General features: G+C 37.5%; 1 protein-coding gene across 9 annotated transcripts in view; it reads right to left on the minus strand.

The window, feature by feature from the left end:
* Positions 1-2,367: 2,367 nt before the first annotated feature.
* DOCK9 (dedicator of cytokinesis 9) overlaps positions 2,368-17,593 on the minus strand; it is a 115,344-nt gene continuing 100,118 nt past the window's right edge. For all 9 annotated transcript variants that reach the window (XM_056806981.1, XM_056806979.1, XM_056806977.1 and 6 more), the window contains 5 exons: positions 15,249-15,459; positions 11,516-11,706; positions 8,035-8,135; positions 7,231-7,369; positions 2,368-3,631 (listed from right to left, as the gene is read on the minus strand). In XM_056806981.1, coding sequence (XP_056662959.1) covers positions 3,509-3,631; positions 7,231-7,369; positions 8,035-8,135; positions 11,516-11,706; positions 15,249-15,459 — 765 coding nt within the window. In that variant the 3' untranslated portion in view covers positions 2,368-3,508. The remainder of the gene's footprint in view (positions 3,632-7,230; positions 7,370-8,034; positions 8,136-11,515; positions 11,707-15,248; positions 15,460-17,593) is intronic.

Consider the following 17,593-nt stretch of genomic DNA (forward strand, 5'->3'; position numbering starts at 1 on the left):
CTTATGAGTACAATGCATAATAGCCGCCTCTGCTCATAAATCCTATGGGGAACCAAATTCCTTAGACTGGCATTTAAGTTACTCCACAGTCCGAGTCCCATCTATTTTCTAACCTTATTTCACTATTCTTTCTTCATGAATTCTATATTCTAGTCCAACTAGATTACCAGCTGTCCCCAGAACTCATTCCATCCCTTAGGTCTAGGTAATTAAACATGCTATTCCTTGTACCCAGTTGGCTTTCTCCCCTCATCTTTGCCATTCGATATCTTTCTCTTCCTTCAAAAATCAGCTCAGGTGCTACCTCCTACAGGAATCCTTCCCTTATCTCCTTTGCTGTTGGTATTTTGTTGGTGTCTTTGCATTCATGGGACCTAAAGTAGCACTTGATTAAATATCAGTTGGATCAAATTGTAGCAAAATTGAATTGTGAATTCCCTTTGGTTACTGGAGTTCTCTATTCTTTTTTAATACCACCTTCCCATCATCCTACTATCACTTTAACTTCTCCAGGAAATAAGGATGACTTTCCTCACATTCCTTCTGTCCCCATTTTTCATTGTTGAGAGCTTATTAAACCGGTGAAGTTGGAACTGCTGTAATCACCCACAGTGATATTCATATTTATCTTTTCTTCTATAATTCAGTGCATATGCTGACTTCTGCTTTTACTATTCGATAATTGGGCTGTGCATGGACAATTCTGAAATAACTCCTGTCTCTACCCAGTCATTTTCTTGGCTCTTAAAATGTGTAGCAAGTCATTTTTTTCCCTCCCCCTTCAAAATGCCAGTTAGCATTTGACACATTCAAGGCTGAGCCTCGTCTTGAAACACATATTCATGACGTACAGGTAGGAAGCTTCCAAGTTGTCTATAGGGCAGTTTTTTTGCATTTGAACCCCAAATCAAATTTTTGAAATCACCCACCCGACTTTTTCCCCTATCCTCCCCTTTCACAGTGAAATCTGAGTATCAAGCATATGGTGCTTTAGGTAGGAATTCTATCAAATTCTTCATAGAATTGTTCAGCTTCTTCATTCTCTGCAATAAATGGTGGTATATATATAAGCTGAAATTATCTTCCCTACTCTGTTTGCCTGTATTTGTTGTGAGCACTGAAACATAAGAGATGACTAAGTGGATCATGACATTTTTTGTTACCTTTGGGAAAAGGGCGAAATTACCTCCCCCAACTTCTAACTATCCTTTGTGCCTGCTGGCTTCATTCACAGGAAGAATCTCAATTATCTGCCAATTCAAAATGCACTACATATTTGATAGAAGATAAGGACAGCCTCTGCCAGATTTTCGATTTCTATGACAACCTGTTGACTATAATTCAAAACTGAGAATGTGACTTGGATGTCCTTTTCCTCAAAGGAGCCAACTTTTCCACCCACCCCTCTATAATTGCTGACTTTATAGCCAGTGTTTATTAGAGTGGGCTGGACATTTTATCTCCTCCACCAAAAAGCACCTTTGAACGATTATCTTAGGTTCTAGTTCAAGTTGCATTGAGCAACTGCTATTAATTATTACTAAAGTTCTTTGTTATAAAGAGACGTGACTTAGGAGATCTGCAGGTAGAACTTACGGTTCACAAGATGTCTACATCTAATTTCCAAAATGGAAGACTTTTCCTGACCAACTACTTAATACATTCATGCAAGGAAAGAATTTTTTTTCTTCCATTATTGTTACTATAAAGATGAAAATTGACCACCTTGCCAAGACCATTTGGGCACATGCTGAATTGGCACTGATATCTATAATGATGAAAAGAATATTTAATATTTTAAGGTATGCAAAATGCTTTATATGCTACCTCATTTTATCTTCACAGAAGTAGTGTTATTATTTTCCCCATTTTACACTTGAAAAAAACTGAGGATTATTGAGGATGAGAGACTTATCTTCAGTCCCCTACCTCAAGGAAGAATTTGAAGCCAGGCTCTTCCTGATTCCAAATTCCATGCCCTATTCATTATACAACTCTGTCTCCAATGATGCTGATGGTGTCCTAGGTTCAAGAGGAGGAGGGAGGTCATGTCTACAGAGATGGGACAAATGCGATGGACTGCTTAAATGAATGAATGGACTATTTAAATAGAGTATTCCTTTCAAAAGAAAAGGAAAAACAAGGACTATAAAGAGGAAAGCTTGCCATTGTCTACTTAACTGCTGAAGCCACAGGATGACACTGAATCTGGATTCTCTGGATTTAGGTAAAAAGGGTAATGGGTAATTCAGGTTGAAGTAGTCGCTTCTTCTATTCCTAGGAATCTCTTTGGAAAACCCATCCCTTTTATAAATCAGGCATGAACAAGATGCTCAAGACATGATACAGAGAAATCAGCAAGACAAATTGGGGGGGAGGTTGTTTTTAATACAGATGTGGTACAGAATGTTTAATTACAGCAGGGCAGTGATTCCAGTTAAATAAAATTAAAAACCTTTATTCTCCCAAATATAAAATTACTAAATTAATGTCTTAAAAGAACAATAACATGGTAAAAGCTTTAAATTATGCGACTGTTTACCACAGGATTTATGATTACCAATTCCTACACCATCATTTTGGCAAGAAGATGAATTTCTCTTTAAACAGTGTATAAACCTAACAGAGCAAAGACTGTGTACATCTTCATATTGCACTCACTTATGTACAAGAATAAAACTGTCAAGTCAAATATAGAGCCTATACGAAGAATAGCACAAATCTGTCACAATCAAACTTAACGTAGAAGCTGGTATGAGTATTAAAAAAAGTCTAGAAATGTCATACACGTATGTACAGAAGGTCGAGACTGTATTAACAAACTCTATGTACATGACGATTTTTGTACTGCTTTTTAAACTGTAGCATTAACTGTGTTTATTAATACAGACATTTGGTTCTAAATGGCGGGACCAGTTTTAAGCTCACCTACTTTGTAAATCCCAGTTAAGTATAAAATAGGACTTTTTCTTTCTTGTTCGCTGGTACAAAAAATTATAATTGTCAGTTCCCTTAGATCATCAAAAACTAGTGTCTATCTAGGCACAAAAATAGCTCTTGTCCTTGTACTCCACCTGAATGTGCCACGGGAGAAAAATAGAGAATACCTAAATATTTTCAACATTCACAAATTTAGCCCAGAAACTCCAGGCTAAACCAACCCTAAACAGTGATATTCTCACTGCTATATACATTCACCAACTCGTGCCTTAAATGTGCCATTTACTCTAATACTACTGCGTAAGGAAGAAGGAACATGAGCTCTAGCTGCAGTTTTCCACCCCACGCCTCTGCTGAGCCACAATGACGGCTCTATGGAGTGCCGGGGAAATTGTTTTAAAAAGTGCATCCTTCTATTACTTCTACACAAAGCCTACTAGGAAACAATAGTTCATGTTCAACGTTTCTCCTGCCCGAGGACTCGTCTGCAGTGTCCATCGCAAGTCTTCCCGAGTCTGCAAATGACAAAACCAAACCTTGCGTCCTCTCCAAGCCTGGCGAGGAACAATCATGCAAGTGAAGAAGAACTGGGCATCCCGTGAACCGTTGTGCTTGTTGGCGTCCCACTGATGGCGTTGAAAATATGAAGGGAATTGGGGAGGACGTTTGACTTCTCTTCCATGGGACAAATCTCAAAAAGTAGAAAAGAAGACGAAAAAGGCAATGTTAGAGAACTGAGTCCTACCATCCAAGGATAAATACTTCTCAAAACAGCCTTATTTCAGGCAATATGAACTAATTCTGTCAGGAGGTCCTTCAGTTATGGAGGATAATGGCGTGCTCTGACACCTGGCTCTGGCGTGGTACACAGCCACATTTTTCATCTCATTAAGGAACTTGGTCAATGAGCATTTAAATTAGGCATCTGCCTAATGTTTTCTAGGGATACTCAGAAAGGACCATCATAAGATCAACATTATCTCATAAACTAAAAGCTAAGAATAACCTTTTCTCTTCCTTTATAAGTTATTAGACATTTTTTAAATTTGTTTTTTTTTTTTTACTAAAAACAGGGGCACTTAACCTAGAGTCCAAAACGTGTTTTATTTTTAAAATATATTTTAGTAACTGTTTTTGAATATCTTTTTTTCCCATGCATTTTAGTCTACCCACTCAAAAACATTATTTTGAGAAGGCAGCCTGGCTTCACACTACCAAAGGGGCCCATGCCATAAGAAAAGTTATTTAGAAGAAGAGGAAATTTTAGAGATAATTGAGCTCAAAGTCCTCCTTTAACTGATGAGGAAACTTGTACCCACTAGTCTGTCAGCTCCTTGAGGGCAGGAAACAAATATTATGCATCTTTGGATTATACAGTGACTAAAATTATCTTACAGTTTCTTACAATTCAATGTATTTTGTACTTTTTCAAAATCATTTTTATTTATTTGGTTAGCTATTTCCCAATTACATGTAAAAAAAAGACTTTTAACACTTATTTGTTTTTTAATTTTCAGTTTCAAATCTTTTCCTCCTCTCCACCTTTAACCCTTCAAATAATCTGATATTGATTATACATGTGAAAAGTCAGGTAAAATATTTCATGGTAGTCATGTTGCAAAAGGAAACAAAAATGGAGTGAAAAAAGTTTGCTTCTCTTTGTACTCAGTTTATCAGCTCTCTCCCTGCCTCCATCTGTCTCTTCCTCTCTGGAGGTACATGGCAGCTTTCATCACAGGTTCTGGGGAATCTTACAATTCAATTTCAATTTTTATTTAGTTTCTACTCTGTAATAAGCATAGAGGGCACAAAGACAAAAGCAAAAGCTAGTCCCCATCTTGAAGAGGCTCTTATTTTACAGCAGAGTATGCATGTATACAGATAATGAATGCAAGAGAACTTCAGGGACAGAATGTTAACAACCATTTATTTGTGTATGGGGGGGGGGGGGGGGAGTAAAGGAAAGTATTGCATTGAAGGTGGCATCTAATTTGAGCCCTGAAGTCAACTAGAGCTTCTAGGAAGCCTCAGAGAAAAAGAGAGTGTCAATTCCAGTTAGGAAGGATTACTTTACAAAGGAAAGGAGAGGAGAAATAAATAGTATATTCAGAGAAAACTTAGTCTGCCACTTTGGCTGAAAGACAGTGTCGGCATTGGCAAACTCATCAATGAATAAATATGTATTGACCACTAAGCCCCAGGGTAGGTGCTAGGGTTAGGAAGAGAAAAACGAAACAGACCTTGTCCTCAAGGAGTGGATTTTGAGCAGGGGAGTGACATGGTCAGACCAGAGTCTTAGAAATATTAATTTGGCAGCTGTGTGGAAACCTGATTGAAGATGGAAGAATAGCCCTACTGCTACAATTTTCTTTGTAGGAAATGGCAAGGGTTCGAATTAGGGCATTGCCATTTAAATGAAGATAAAAGTGTCCATAGGAGAGGTCGTTATTTAGTTGGGTCCAACTTTCTGGGACTCCATTTGGGTTTTGTTCTGTTTTTTTGTTTGTTTGTTTTTTGGGGTTTTTTGTTGTTGTTGTTGTTGTTTTTGTCAAAGATCCTGGAATGCTTTGCCATTTCCTGCTCAGCTCATTTTACAGATAGGGAAACTGAGGCAAACAGGTTTAAGTGACTTTCCCAGGGTCACACTGGAAGGGACTGAGGTTGTAATTGAACTTAGGAAAATGAGTCTTCTTGACTTCATACCCTATCCACTGGGATTATCGAATCAGATCAGATCAGAGACTCATCAATGGAAAGGAGAATGGAGATGATCTAGGCTAAAGAGGTTGTTAAGTCCCCAGTCTAAAGTTACATAGACAAGACACAGAACTGGGTCTAAAACCAGGTTCTTTGACTTCCAATGAGGTACTCATTCTACTGTACCACACTGGCCCCAGTGGTGAATGATGTGCTCAGGGAATGGGGGCTCAGGGAATTTGACACAGCTTCATCCTAGCTCCCCCAACAAATATGCCTCTTTGCCTCAAAACAAGCAACGTTTCCCACTTTAAGAGCTTTTTGAAAGGGGCAAATAATCTACGACTCTGGAAAGCCATACTTGAAATACTCTGGAGGGCAATATTCTAAAATAATCAGAGGAAAGTTCATTTCCTTAATACATGAATTTATCAATATCAGTGGCAGAACAGGACTCAGGATTTGAATAGAATTTAGTCAATCAAAGATGACAAACAAAAAACCGAAACCAATAAACATTACCATCCCAGCTGATCATGTTTGCATGGGGGAGAAAAGAAGCGAGAGAATTAAAGTTCAAGAATTTCAATCCATAAAAACCTGTACATTAAGTCATCCTGGGACAGATGACAGCTTTGTACACACAAGATATTGGCTTACATTCTGAATGGGCTGGTGTTATATTGGTTAACATCTAAATTAATGCAGGAAATTTGTGAAAAGAATCCACGCTAAATGAGGCTGACATTAATTATGAGGAACACAAGAAATAAAGTTACACGGTCATCAATTTTAAAATATTACAAACCCGGAGATCTACATATTCACAAAACATGAACAAGTGAGTGATGATTGCACATTATATTTTAATTCAAATGAGTACATTGGGAAGAATTGATGGATAAAGAGGCTTAACAAGCAAGGCATATGTAAGTGTTGTAGATCGAATTTTAAAATAGCAAAGTGACTTAAAAGAATTCCCATAGGGTCGATGGAGGCTTATGGTGAAACTCTATTTGATGAAATAAAATTTATTAAATAAAATTTAAATTTGAAAATAAATAAAATAAAATTGTGTTCTTCAATTACATTAAAAAAAATTTTAACCTTTTAAAAAAAGTTTCAGCTACATTCTTACTCTCTCTCCATCCCTCCCCTTCCGGTCCCCTCCCGGAGACAGCAAGCAATCTAGTACCGATTTTACATGTGTAATAGTAGAAAACACTTTTCCTTATTAGTCATTTTGTGAAAGAGAACTTGAACCAATGAAATAAAGTGAAATATAGCATGCTTTAGTCTGCATTCAGATGGGATGAAGGTAAATTTGAGGGACCAAAAATCTAGAGACTGCTTTGCCATGTCCAACCAATGGGCAATCTGACAACGATCTTTCTTAGAGAGGAGGGACTTGGAAAAATAACTTGTGCTTTGGTGATGGGATAGCAAAAATGTGAAACCCTTCTTCTCTTCTGAAGGAAAAGTACTGGACAAAAAGTCTAGGCAAGTCTGGAGTGGGCTCAGAAGCCCCAACTCAATAGAGTATCCCAGAGCACCACTTCTCTGCTTCTTCCATGGTTAGGATTTAGTACTTACCTGTTCGTGCATGATTTCTGAAAGCTCTTTTGCCATTTCCCTATAGTTAGCCTTCATTTCTTCCTGATATTCCACCTGATCTTCTTTAATAAGACGCTCATTTACTGCCAGAGCTTGGCCACATGCTTCAACAAATTGCCTGAAATGGGGAAGGAATGGCTTTAGAGGCTGTCAAGATGGGGAGAGGTGTGCCATTCTCTGTTTTTCTGACCCCTGCGTGGCTACTTAGCAATTTAGTGATATTTGAACAGAGAAGGAAGTTTAAAGGACTACCAACTATTGGGAAAGATAAACAGGCTTGTCATTAGAATTCGGATGTAATTAAGTGAATAATCAATCTTAATCCTTCAGGACTAATTATAGTTCATTTTAAGGTTTACAAGGTGCTTGAAAAATATTCTTTCCTTATATCCTCATACCAACCCTCACGAGGAGGTACTTTTATTATCCCCACTTTAAAGAAACTGTGGCTGAGGAAGTTTTGGTGACTTGGCCCAAGGGGACAAAATTATAAACTGTCTGTGCCCATCTTTCACTTAAGGTCTTCCTGAATCGGGAGGCTATTGTTCAGTCATTTCAGTTGTGTCCAACTCTTTGTGAGTTGGACTGGATCATGCCAATATTGTCCATGGGGTTTTCTTGGACAATGACTGGAGTGGTTTGCCATTCCCTTCTCCAGAGGCAAACAGGAGTTAAGTGACTTGGTTTCTTAGGAGAATAGCTTTATTGGGAAATAATTGTGATAAGAAAAACAAAAATTATCAATACAATATGTCTTGAAACCTGAAAATTTTATGATTTTACCTGAAAACTTCCTTCAAGAGCTTTATTTTATTATCAGCATATCTTTTGGTATTTGAGTCATCTAAGAAAGCTCGGGCATATGCGAGGGGACCAGCATTAACCTATGTAAAAGAAGAATGCATTCCAAATTAATAAGACAAATGACGATGAGAATTTTAGTCATTTTTCCCCCATGAAGCCATATAAAGTAGTGCACAAACTATTTAGATTTAATGCCAATCTTCTAAATGCAGTGACATTTCTACAGAAATTCATTCAATGCCACTTGCAAACTACTACGTACATGAGAGCTATAATTGTTTTAAGATTAAGATTTAAGTGTCACAGTAATTTGGAGTTAAGGGACAAGAAGTTACCATAAACTGCTCTGTACTGGAGAATGGCAATCTCGAGAAGCCTTTCAGAAAAAGCCTGGCATCAATTTAAGAGAATTATTTTCTGTGGTCTCAGCCTAGCTCGGATTTTGGTGGGCTCAACCAAAACTGTATCTCAGTCCTTCCTCCAGGTTTCAAGTGAAGTTATGCATTTCAGAAAGCTTTCAAATAAAGATGGAACCATGTCATGCTTTCCCAGTATCCTTTACCCATTAGACAGAGGCGGAGGCATTCCTGTTACGGGTGCCCGTACGTCTCCATTGACCTTCCTGATATTCCTATCTGCTTCCAAGCTGCAATCACTGTAATCAGTACAGTTCCTGTTATCAATTGCTTTGTTTTTCACCAGTTTAAAAACCTGGCCAGATGCCATGATCACAGACATGCATATGGCTGGAATATTTCTCTCAGTTAATTGCTAACTTGTTTTGACACATGATTTTTTTCACATTCACAAGAGAATGTGGAACGACTGTTTTGAAAAGCGAAGTTTATTTATTTATTTATTTATTTATTTTTGGTCTGTTAAGGAATGACATGTGAATCTTTTTTATGCAGCAATCTAAAGTTAAAGGAAATTGTGATTGGCTTAGCAATAAAGGGGAGGAGTAGTCACTGTAACCAATAGATGAAAACAGATCATAAGAGAAAATGGGGAAGACAGATGATGGAAGACATAATGCCAGGGAGGCTCTGGGTTTTATGCACTTGGTCATATCAAGGTACAAATTTTTTCCTCTTCTTGTATCCCCAGGGCTGAGCACAATGTCTGGCACATAGTAGGAACTTAATAAATATTTATTGATTGACCAATTATTAGGAAAAGGAAGAGCAAACTGCTCATACTGAAAAGGGACATTGACACTTTCTTCTCAATGGGAAATACATTTAAGTTAGTCACAACTTTTGATCACAAATTAGTTACTTAGGAACCAGAAAGAAAAAACGAACCAGAACTCTTGTTCATGTAAAAAGGCCTGTCAACAAACATTAATTAAGCACCTACTATGTGGGAGGTACTGTGCTAATTACTGGGGATTCAAAGAAAGTACAAAAAAGACCCAAAACAAAAAGCAAAGTCATTTCCACTCAGGATGTTCACAATCTAAAGGGGGAGGGAGGGAATAACATAAAAATAACTGGGGTTTTTGCTTTTTTTGTTGTCTGTCCAGAGCTTAAGACAGTGCCTGGCACACAATAAGTGCTTAAATAAATGCTAACTGGCTGACTACAAATAAATATACAAATATTGACATATATAAATATGCAAATAAACATATATATAGACAAAAAATAAGCTTGAGATGATCAATAGAGGGAAGGTAATAACATTAAATGGAATCAGAGGCAGGAAAGTGGCTCAGTAGATAGAAAGCCAGGGCTAGAGATGGGAGGTCCTAGGTTCAAATCTGGTCTCAGACACTTCCTAGCTGTGTGACTCTGGGAAAGTCACTTAATCCCACTGCCTAGTCCTTACTGCTCTTCTGTCTTGGAATCAATACACTGTATGAATTCTAAAACAGAAAGTAAGAGTTTAAGGGGGGGGGGGAGTGAGAGAAAAGAGAAAAAAAGGAAGTGGAGACACCAATTATTAAATATATAAATAAACATAAAATAAACACAAAAATAAATAAATAAATGTAAAACAAAATTATATTATTAAATGGCTTTTTCAAAGAATTTAGTCACAAAGAAGAAAGGGAGAAAAAGATGCCATCAAAGTAGGAAGGTAAAGACAAAATTGACTGGTCACCTGGTGAGAAAGAGAGAAAACTGGTTCATAGCAAAAGTGTTTCTAGAGTAGGGATGGGTTTCAGTCTTTGCTGGTGTATCTCCAAAGGTTTACGACAGAGATTGGCACATGGCAGGCACTGACAAATACTTTTTGATTCAGGGATATGCTTAGTGTCAGAAGAAAGTGAGGAAGGTCTCTAACACACTGGGGAGACCTTCTGTGTAGACCTTTTGTGCAGTGGATGGAATGTGGCCATGGATCACAAGATGGCAGACATTCAGTATCATTGAAAGGGATTTCCAAGTGAATGAGATCATAGATAGGTTTGAGAGAGAACTCGCCCACCAGGTCGTGGGATGCTCTGGGGAGTGAATGTTTCATAATTTGTCACATCTGATTGCTCACTTGTTTTTATTTAACCATTTTTCTTGTCTACAACAAAGGATTCTGGGAATCCTGAGGAATAACTGTTTCATCAATGAACTTTTAAAGAGAGTTAATATATCTCTATAAGTGACATTCTTGCTTTCCTCTCTAACAAGTTTGCTATGTTGTATTTGGAAGAGAACCTTGGGGGTTTCTCAAAAGAATCAAGATTCTCTTCTAATGAAACACAGCAAACCTAATCTTGTTAGAGAGGAAAGCAAGAAAGTCACTTACAGAAATATATTAACTCTATTCCTTTATTATTAAATAAATAAAACCTCTGCAGAAAACAGTGGCCCATTTGTTTGAGCTTATTCTTCTTTTGGGCTACCAGTACTTTCAATCTGACTTGCCCTCTGTTGGACCACCAGAACTTTATTTTTTTAAACTTTTACCTTGTATCTTAGCATTGCAAATGATTATCTGTTCCAAGGTAGAAGAGCGGTAAGGGATAGGCAATTGGGGCTAAGTGACTTGCAGCTAGGAAGTGTCTAAGACCAGATTTGAGCCCATTATCTCCCATCTCCAAGCCTGGTTCTCTATCCACTGAGCTGCTCTGGACCATTAGGACTTTCAATCTGACCCACAGACAGGTTTCTTGAGAGGACAGGGACTCTCTTTTTTTAATTTGTACCCCGAGGAGAGTGCTGACATGGTAAATGCTTAATAAATGCCTTTCCTTTATTTCTTCTATACATACATTGTTTCCTTAGGACAGGGTTTAGAGAGATCTCCAAAACTGGAGCTGCTGATCTACCTTTCCCAGTTAACGCCAAGGTTCTGTGCCCTCCTCTTTCCCCCGTGTGTGTGCATATCTGTATAGAGTGTGTACTTGAATCCATATATGGATTTTTTTTTTAACTTCTAAAGATAACTTCGAGAAAGCAAAGCAGCTTGTCTTCCCTTTCAGCACAGACATTTCCAACCAGGCAAGCTGCACTCTCACCTGAACGCTGACACTGCCCTGGAGCTTTAACTGAAGCTTGATCATATCCACTTCAGCCGAGGCACACAGCTGCCGGAGCTCAGCCACCTTCTTACTCATCTCATCAATGGCCACCTCGATGGGATTCAGATCCGTGTGGTGCTGGTACATCACAGGGATGCGCTTCTTCACATAAGGGAAACAGTGGATTGCTGATGGAATGGAACGAGATCACACACAGTTAGCAAAATGTTTTCCCAACCTCACACACACATAGCCACTAGCTTCATAATTCGGATAAGCTATGTCAACAGCCCCAAGACTTTGGGGACATGAGGTACAGGTAGCTTAATTTGGTGCCTGGGACAAAGCAAGCAGTCCATAAATGTTTCATCTTTTTAAAGTTATCCTTCTAGACATGGAGAGGCAGTATGGTGTAGTGGAAAGAGCTGTGGCAGCCATTAAAAGAACTGGGCTCTGATTCTTTTTCTTCACTTTAACCAACTCTACCATGAAATTCCTGTAATTACGCACAGTCCCAATGTCTTGCGGCTTTTGTTTCTTCACCTAGAACTCCTGTCTGAGTTACCTAACTCATGAACAAAGCAGCCTTATACTTGGCTATTTTCTTTTCACGTACTTATTTGAAATTATCTTCAATTTATGCACAGATTATTCTCAAGAATATTTTAGGTATAGAGAAGAAAACACAGCTCATTAAGTACTGATCCTTCCTGTTCATCTTTTTTTTTTGTTATTGTTATTCGCAATTTTTTGGGAATTCTTTTGGAATATTTCTTATTCCTTTTTTTACTTTCTTACTTCTTTTAAATACTTTGAAAATCTATGATTGCCTTTAAAATTGTGTTCTAGGACAGAAATCAGCTGCTTTTCCTAAACTGATTTCCAAATGTAATGACTCCTTTATCAATAAGAAGAGATCCCAGTAGAAACCCTGAGAGATCTGTTCCATTTTATTCCATTTTCAGTCTCATCTCTTAGCAGATTTCATTTTGTTGGGTCTTATTCCATACTTTATGTAAGAACATCTTTCCTTCCATCAAGCATTTCTGTTTTGTCAGATGATTTTGTCTAATATTCCCTCTTGGGAAGTGTCTGTACTTGACAAGTAAACCAAATATGCTCTGGCTAAAGAGATTTGGGGTTCTGGCTACCCCATTTGTGATTATTTTATGCCAACAAAGTTTCTCTCAGAGCAACGAGTCAATGTCTTTGATGGTGACCAATGAAGCTGACCAAAAATTTAAAAAAAAATGGCTTTATGGGTATCTGGTAACTGTAGGAAGTTAGGTGGTACGATAGGAAAGAATGTATTCATTTTGGAGTCAGGAAAAGCTGAATTCAAATTGTGTGCCTCACACCCTTGCCAGCTCTGAGACTAATCTCAGCTGGCTTATGAGCTGTGTGCCCCCAGGCAAGCCACTTTAAACTTTCTCAGTCTCAGTTTCCTCATATGTAAAATGGTAGTAATAATAGAACTCACCTCACAAGGCAGCATTGTGAGGATCAGATGAGATAACATGTCAAGACCTTTGTAAACCCTTAAAGTGCTGCATTAATGCTTACTATTATTATTATCATTACTACAATTCCCGGGGTGTAAGGTAGATTCCCTCTGGAATGTTATGGAAATGCTTAGACAAAGACAACACCATTATGTATAACTAAGTTTATATAACAATTCAATGTATCAAATATTTATTAAGTATCTTATGTGCTAGATGAGAAAAAATGGGGAAAGGCACAAAATAAACATAAAATAACAGGGGATGGGGAGGGAAGTTGGAGATGGAAGACTGTGTAGGGCTGACAGAAAACAGAATTAAAACACAGGATGGGGGAGATCCAGGATTTTGGCTTGTGGCAAGCATAGCACAGGTATTTGATAGCAAAGGGGGCTGGGATAAAAAACACTGAGCACAGTGAAGTATTTTCTTCTTTCTCCCAAAATAAAAGGCTAAAGCACAAGTCAGACCGCAGTATACTGGGAACTGTCACCCGATTTCTTCTCTTTGCAGAGCTGCCATATGACCCAACACATTTATTTTTTCCTCTTAAATATTTTGACTCTGAATTGAAAGAAATAATTCCTCGTTTTGGTGTTCTATTAGCTCAAGATAACAGATATGGGCTGCCACTGCTTATCCAACTCCTGGATGGCTGTGGTTCAGTAGAACAGGCTATCACCCATCAGATAATGTTTCCTATGCCAAAATCCATGAATGATGCATTTTAATGGAATAATCGACAAATTCTGACTTTGACTCTTCAGTGAACTCTTTTCTCATAGAATGAGAAATAAAAATGCTTGAGCAGCTAGAGTAGTTGCAGCTGGAGCTGAAAAATGCTGGTAGTTGATAATTTCCATGGAGACCTCCCCTCCCCCAAGACCTTTCCCAATGTAGTGATTCTGTCTAACAAAGATTTCCTGGCAAGGCGGGCATCTCTATGGTTGCCATAGCAACCTGGAAGAAAGAATGAGCCTATTAATGCAGAATTAGATACTCTAATCATGGAAATAATTTTTTAAAGGAAAAGAAATTTCTCATTAATTCAAATTTTTGGTCACCTTTATCCCAGGAGGAATGGGACATTTCTTGAAACAGGTGATTCTGCTAGTTATTAAAAATCAGTCACAAATACCAAGTTTGAGAAGATGGGCTATTTTATAATAAGCCTGGCACTCTTCTTCCTCAATCCTCATTAAAGATTATGTCAGAGAGATGTTTATAATTTAAATGGTGTTTCTCAGAGCTGTGGTGTTAGATATGATTCTAGTTAAATTAATAATGATAAGGGATAGCTGATGGTTAGCTATCCCTTTGCAAAATTTGCAAAGCACCTTGCATGCCTCATCTCATTTGTTTTCCACAATGAAGCACTTAGGCTACTTGTATTTTTAATCCTCATAGGGCAAGGGTGTCTTACCTAAACCTGGTATCTTTCCCACTGCAGGTGCTGAACAAATTTTAAAAAAATGAATGCTAGTAATAATAATAATAATTATTTCTATAGCACTTCTAGGTTTACAAAGTGCTTTCCTCCTGAGTCCAGGAGGTAGGTAGTGCAAATATTACCATTCCCATTTCATAAACAAGGAAACTGAGCTCAGAAATTAATAATCTGTTCCTGATCATGCCACTACTAAAGTTCCATGGCAGAATCTGAATCCAGGTCTTCTGACTCAATTGGATAAGTTTGGTTACTATCCTATTCTGAGATACTATCCTGATGTTATCAGCTCTCCTTTTGGAGCTAGAATGGAACTTCCCCATCTGGAATAGCATCCTCAAAACTTGACCTTGAGAGACTATGTCTCCCTGCTTGACCAGACTTGCAGACTTGAGACATTTTGCCATCTGTTGTCCTGTGATTGCCTTCTTTCCCTATCTAGAACCTCTGAACCAGAACTCTAGAGACCATATTGTGGGTGAATTAATGCTTTCAACTCTAGAGCTTTGTCTTGGAGCTAAGCTCTCTTGAATGGGGAGAGTAAACTATTTATATATATATAAAAATAAAATCTATTATGTAATCTATTATGTACTGATTTTATCCATCATTCATGTGATTTCCCAGGTTAAAAAATATCTTCCCTGATTACTACCTCAGAGAGGCACTTTTCTAAATGTCAGGTTCCAGTGAAAAACCATGAAAAAATAGACAATATTGTCTTTATCTTCTTTCAACCTAAAAACTAAATATTATCCAAGTATTATTGGAAAATCCATACCTGTTAATATTGTACGTCGTTTGCATTGTTCTTCAACACCACCCTGGCGCTTACCACTCTGAGTAAAGGGCATTTCAAACATGAATCGGCGGATGTTATGAGTTCTTTCAAAGTCAGTCTTCCTTTCTTGCAATTCCTTTTCATCAAAAAATGGAGTCACGTGTGTCACTTGGATATAGGCATACTTTGAATCCAAATCCTTAGGGTTGACCTTACATGAAAAAAAAAAAGAAAAAGAAAAAGGAAGGTGGAAAATATGGAAAGGAGAATAATTACTTTTCTCTTCCCCTGAAATGCCCTTTTATAGATTTGCTCTAGAAAAAGTAAATATTTAGCTTAGTAACATTGCTTTAAGTCCAAGCATAAAATTCATAGCTTCCCTACCATAACCACACTTATTAAAAAGAGGAAATGCTGAGTAGCAACAGTTCTGTTTGTCATTATCATGTAATTTAGTAATTAACTTTAGAAACTTGAGTATCTCTATGAAAGCTATATTTTAAAAGCTGATAAGAAATTAAGCTGGTAATTTAAATAGGAAACAAAGGACAACTCAGTAAAGTATGTCTGAATCAATTTTGATAAATCTTTATTGTATTTAAGGCACTCTTTACCTTCTCTTCCAAGAGAAAAGAGAATAAGTCTTGTTGAGAAGGATGGGGAAGGTTGTGAACGGTGTGGGGGGTGGAAGGACAGGCAGAAAATGTTGGTAAACAGAAAGTGAATGAGAAAGACACAGGCTCCTGCAAATCCTAATAAACATTTCCCCTATTCACAGATACAATGTGGAGACAAAAAAATTTTTTTTACAATGAATACATTTTAACTATTAAATAGAAAAGATATTCGAGAAATCCGGGGAATTAATATAATCCAGGAAACTAATTACAAAATTCCAAACCCTTACGACTTGGCATATTGTATGACTTTTTGAAAATTAAATTAGTATTTAATATGTTCACACATTTTTCCTTTATAGCAGATGACTATTCCTCATACCATACTGAGAAAACAAGAATTATCTACCAAGAACACCACATTCAATGCCTCCAAACTTCTTGACATCATTGACTAGCCTCTGTCTTACTTGTGTTTCTTATACTTTATAAGCATAGACCAGACTCCTCCATTTCTAAAAAACCCTCCTTGGATCCTATTAGCCCCTCGAGCAATTAACCTGTATCTCACTTCCTTCTCTCCACTAAACTTACAGAAAAAGCTGTCTGTCCCTATATCCTCTCTGTATTCTCCTCAACCCCTTGCAATCTGGCTTCCAAACCAACTGCTCAATCTGGAAATTGTATTGTATCAAGTTGCCATTAACCTCTTAACTGCTGGATCAAATGGTCTTTTATTTTTTATCTTTATTTTTAACTTTATTTATTTTTCAAGGTGCTTAATTTCATTTAATTAATAAATTTAGAGTATTTTTCCATGGTTACAAGATTCATGTTCTTTCCTTCCCCTCCCTCACCAACACACAATTCTATTGGGTTTTATGTGTCATCAAATGGTCTTTTAAAAATCCTTTTCTTTCTTGGACTTTCTGCAACGGCAGCCATTCTGACCTTTTCCAGGATAATTCTTTCATCCTTGATTCTTTTGTGATGCTGCTCCCTCTTAGTTCCTTTCCTACATGGCCAACATTCCTTCTCAGTCTCCTCTGCTACATCATCGTTCATGCCCTGTCTCATAACTTGGGGATCTCTTCAGCTCCCATGAATATAACGGGCATAGGGGATCCTAAGGGATGTGCCACAAGTGTTTGCTGGGTGTGCTACAGAATTTTTGACATTATAAATGAATACTTTCATATTCATTATTATACACAAATCCATAAATAAAATTATATAAATTAATAAATAATAAAAGAAAAATGATAAATGATTTTATTTATTTACTCAGGACTGGAAATGAAGAATTTCTTTGCCAACTTTTGACCCATCAATCTCCCTATTTCTTTCCCAATTCATGTTCATATATTAAATCCACCCACTGAGTGACCTGTTTAGGTGAGCTGGGATACTGAAAGGATTAGAGAAGAGATAGGTTTGCCCCATTCCTTTATCAGGCAAAAGAGTAAGAAGAAAAATGTGGGGAACCCTTGAAAATAAAGTTATAATGGCTAGGAAGATTACTAACTAAGGCCAATATAAGAGCGTTGATATTGGGAATCCCAAAACCACGTCATTATGTTTAAAAAGCTGGCCATGGACTTGCTGGAAAGGAGGGATTTTGAAAGATTAAGAAGATGTCAAGCGTGACTCTAAAAAAATATGCAACAAAGAAGATGACTGTCAGGGATGGCAGTGAGCATGCCTAGTACATAGAAAGCACTCAATAAA

The sequence above is a fragment of the Monodelphis domestica genome, chromosome 8, assembly GCF_027887165.1.
Source record: "Monodelphis domestica isolate mMonDom1 chromosome 8, mMonDom1.pri, whole genome shotgun sequence".
NCBI lineage: Eukaryota > Metazoa > Chordata > Mammalia > Didelphimorphia > Didelphidae > Monodelphis > Monodelphis domestica.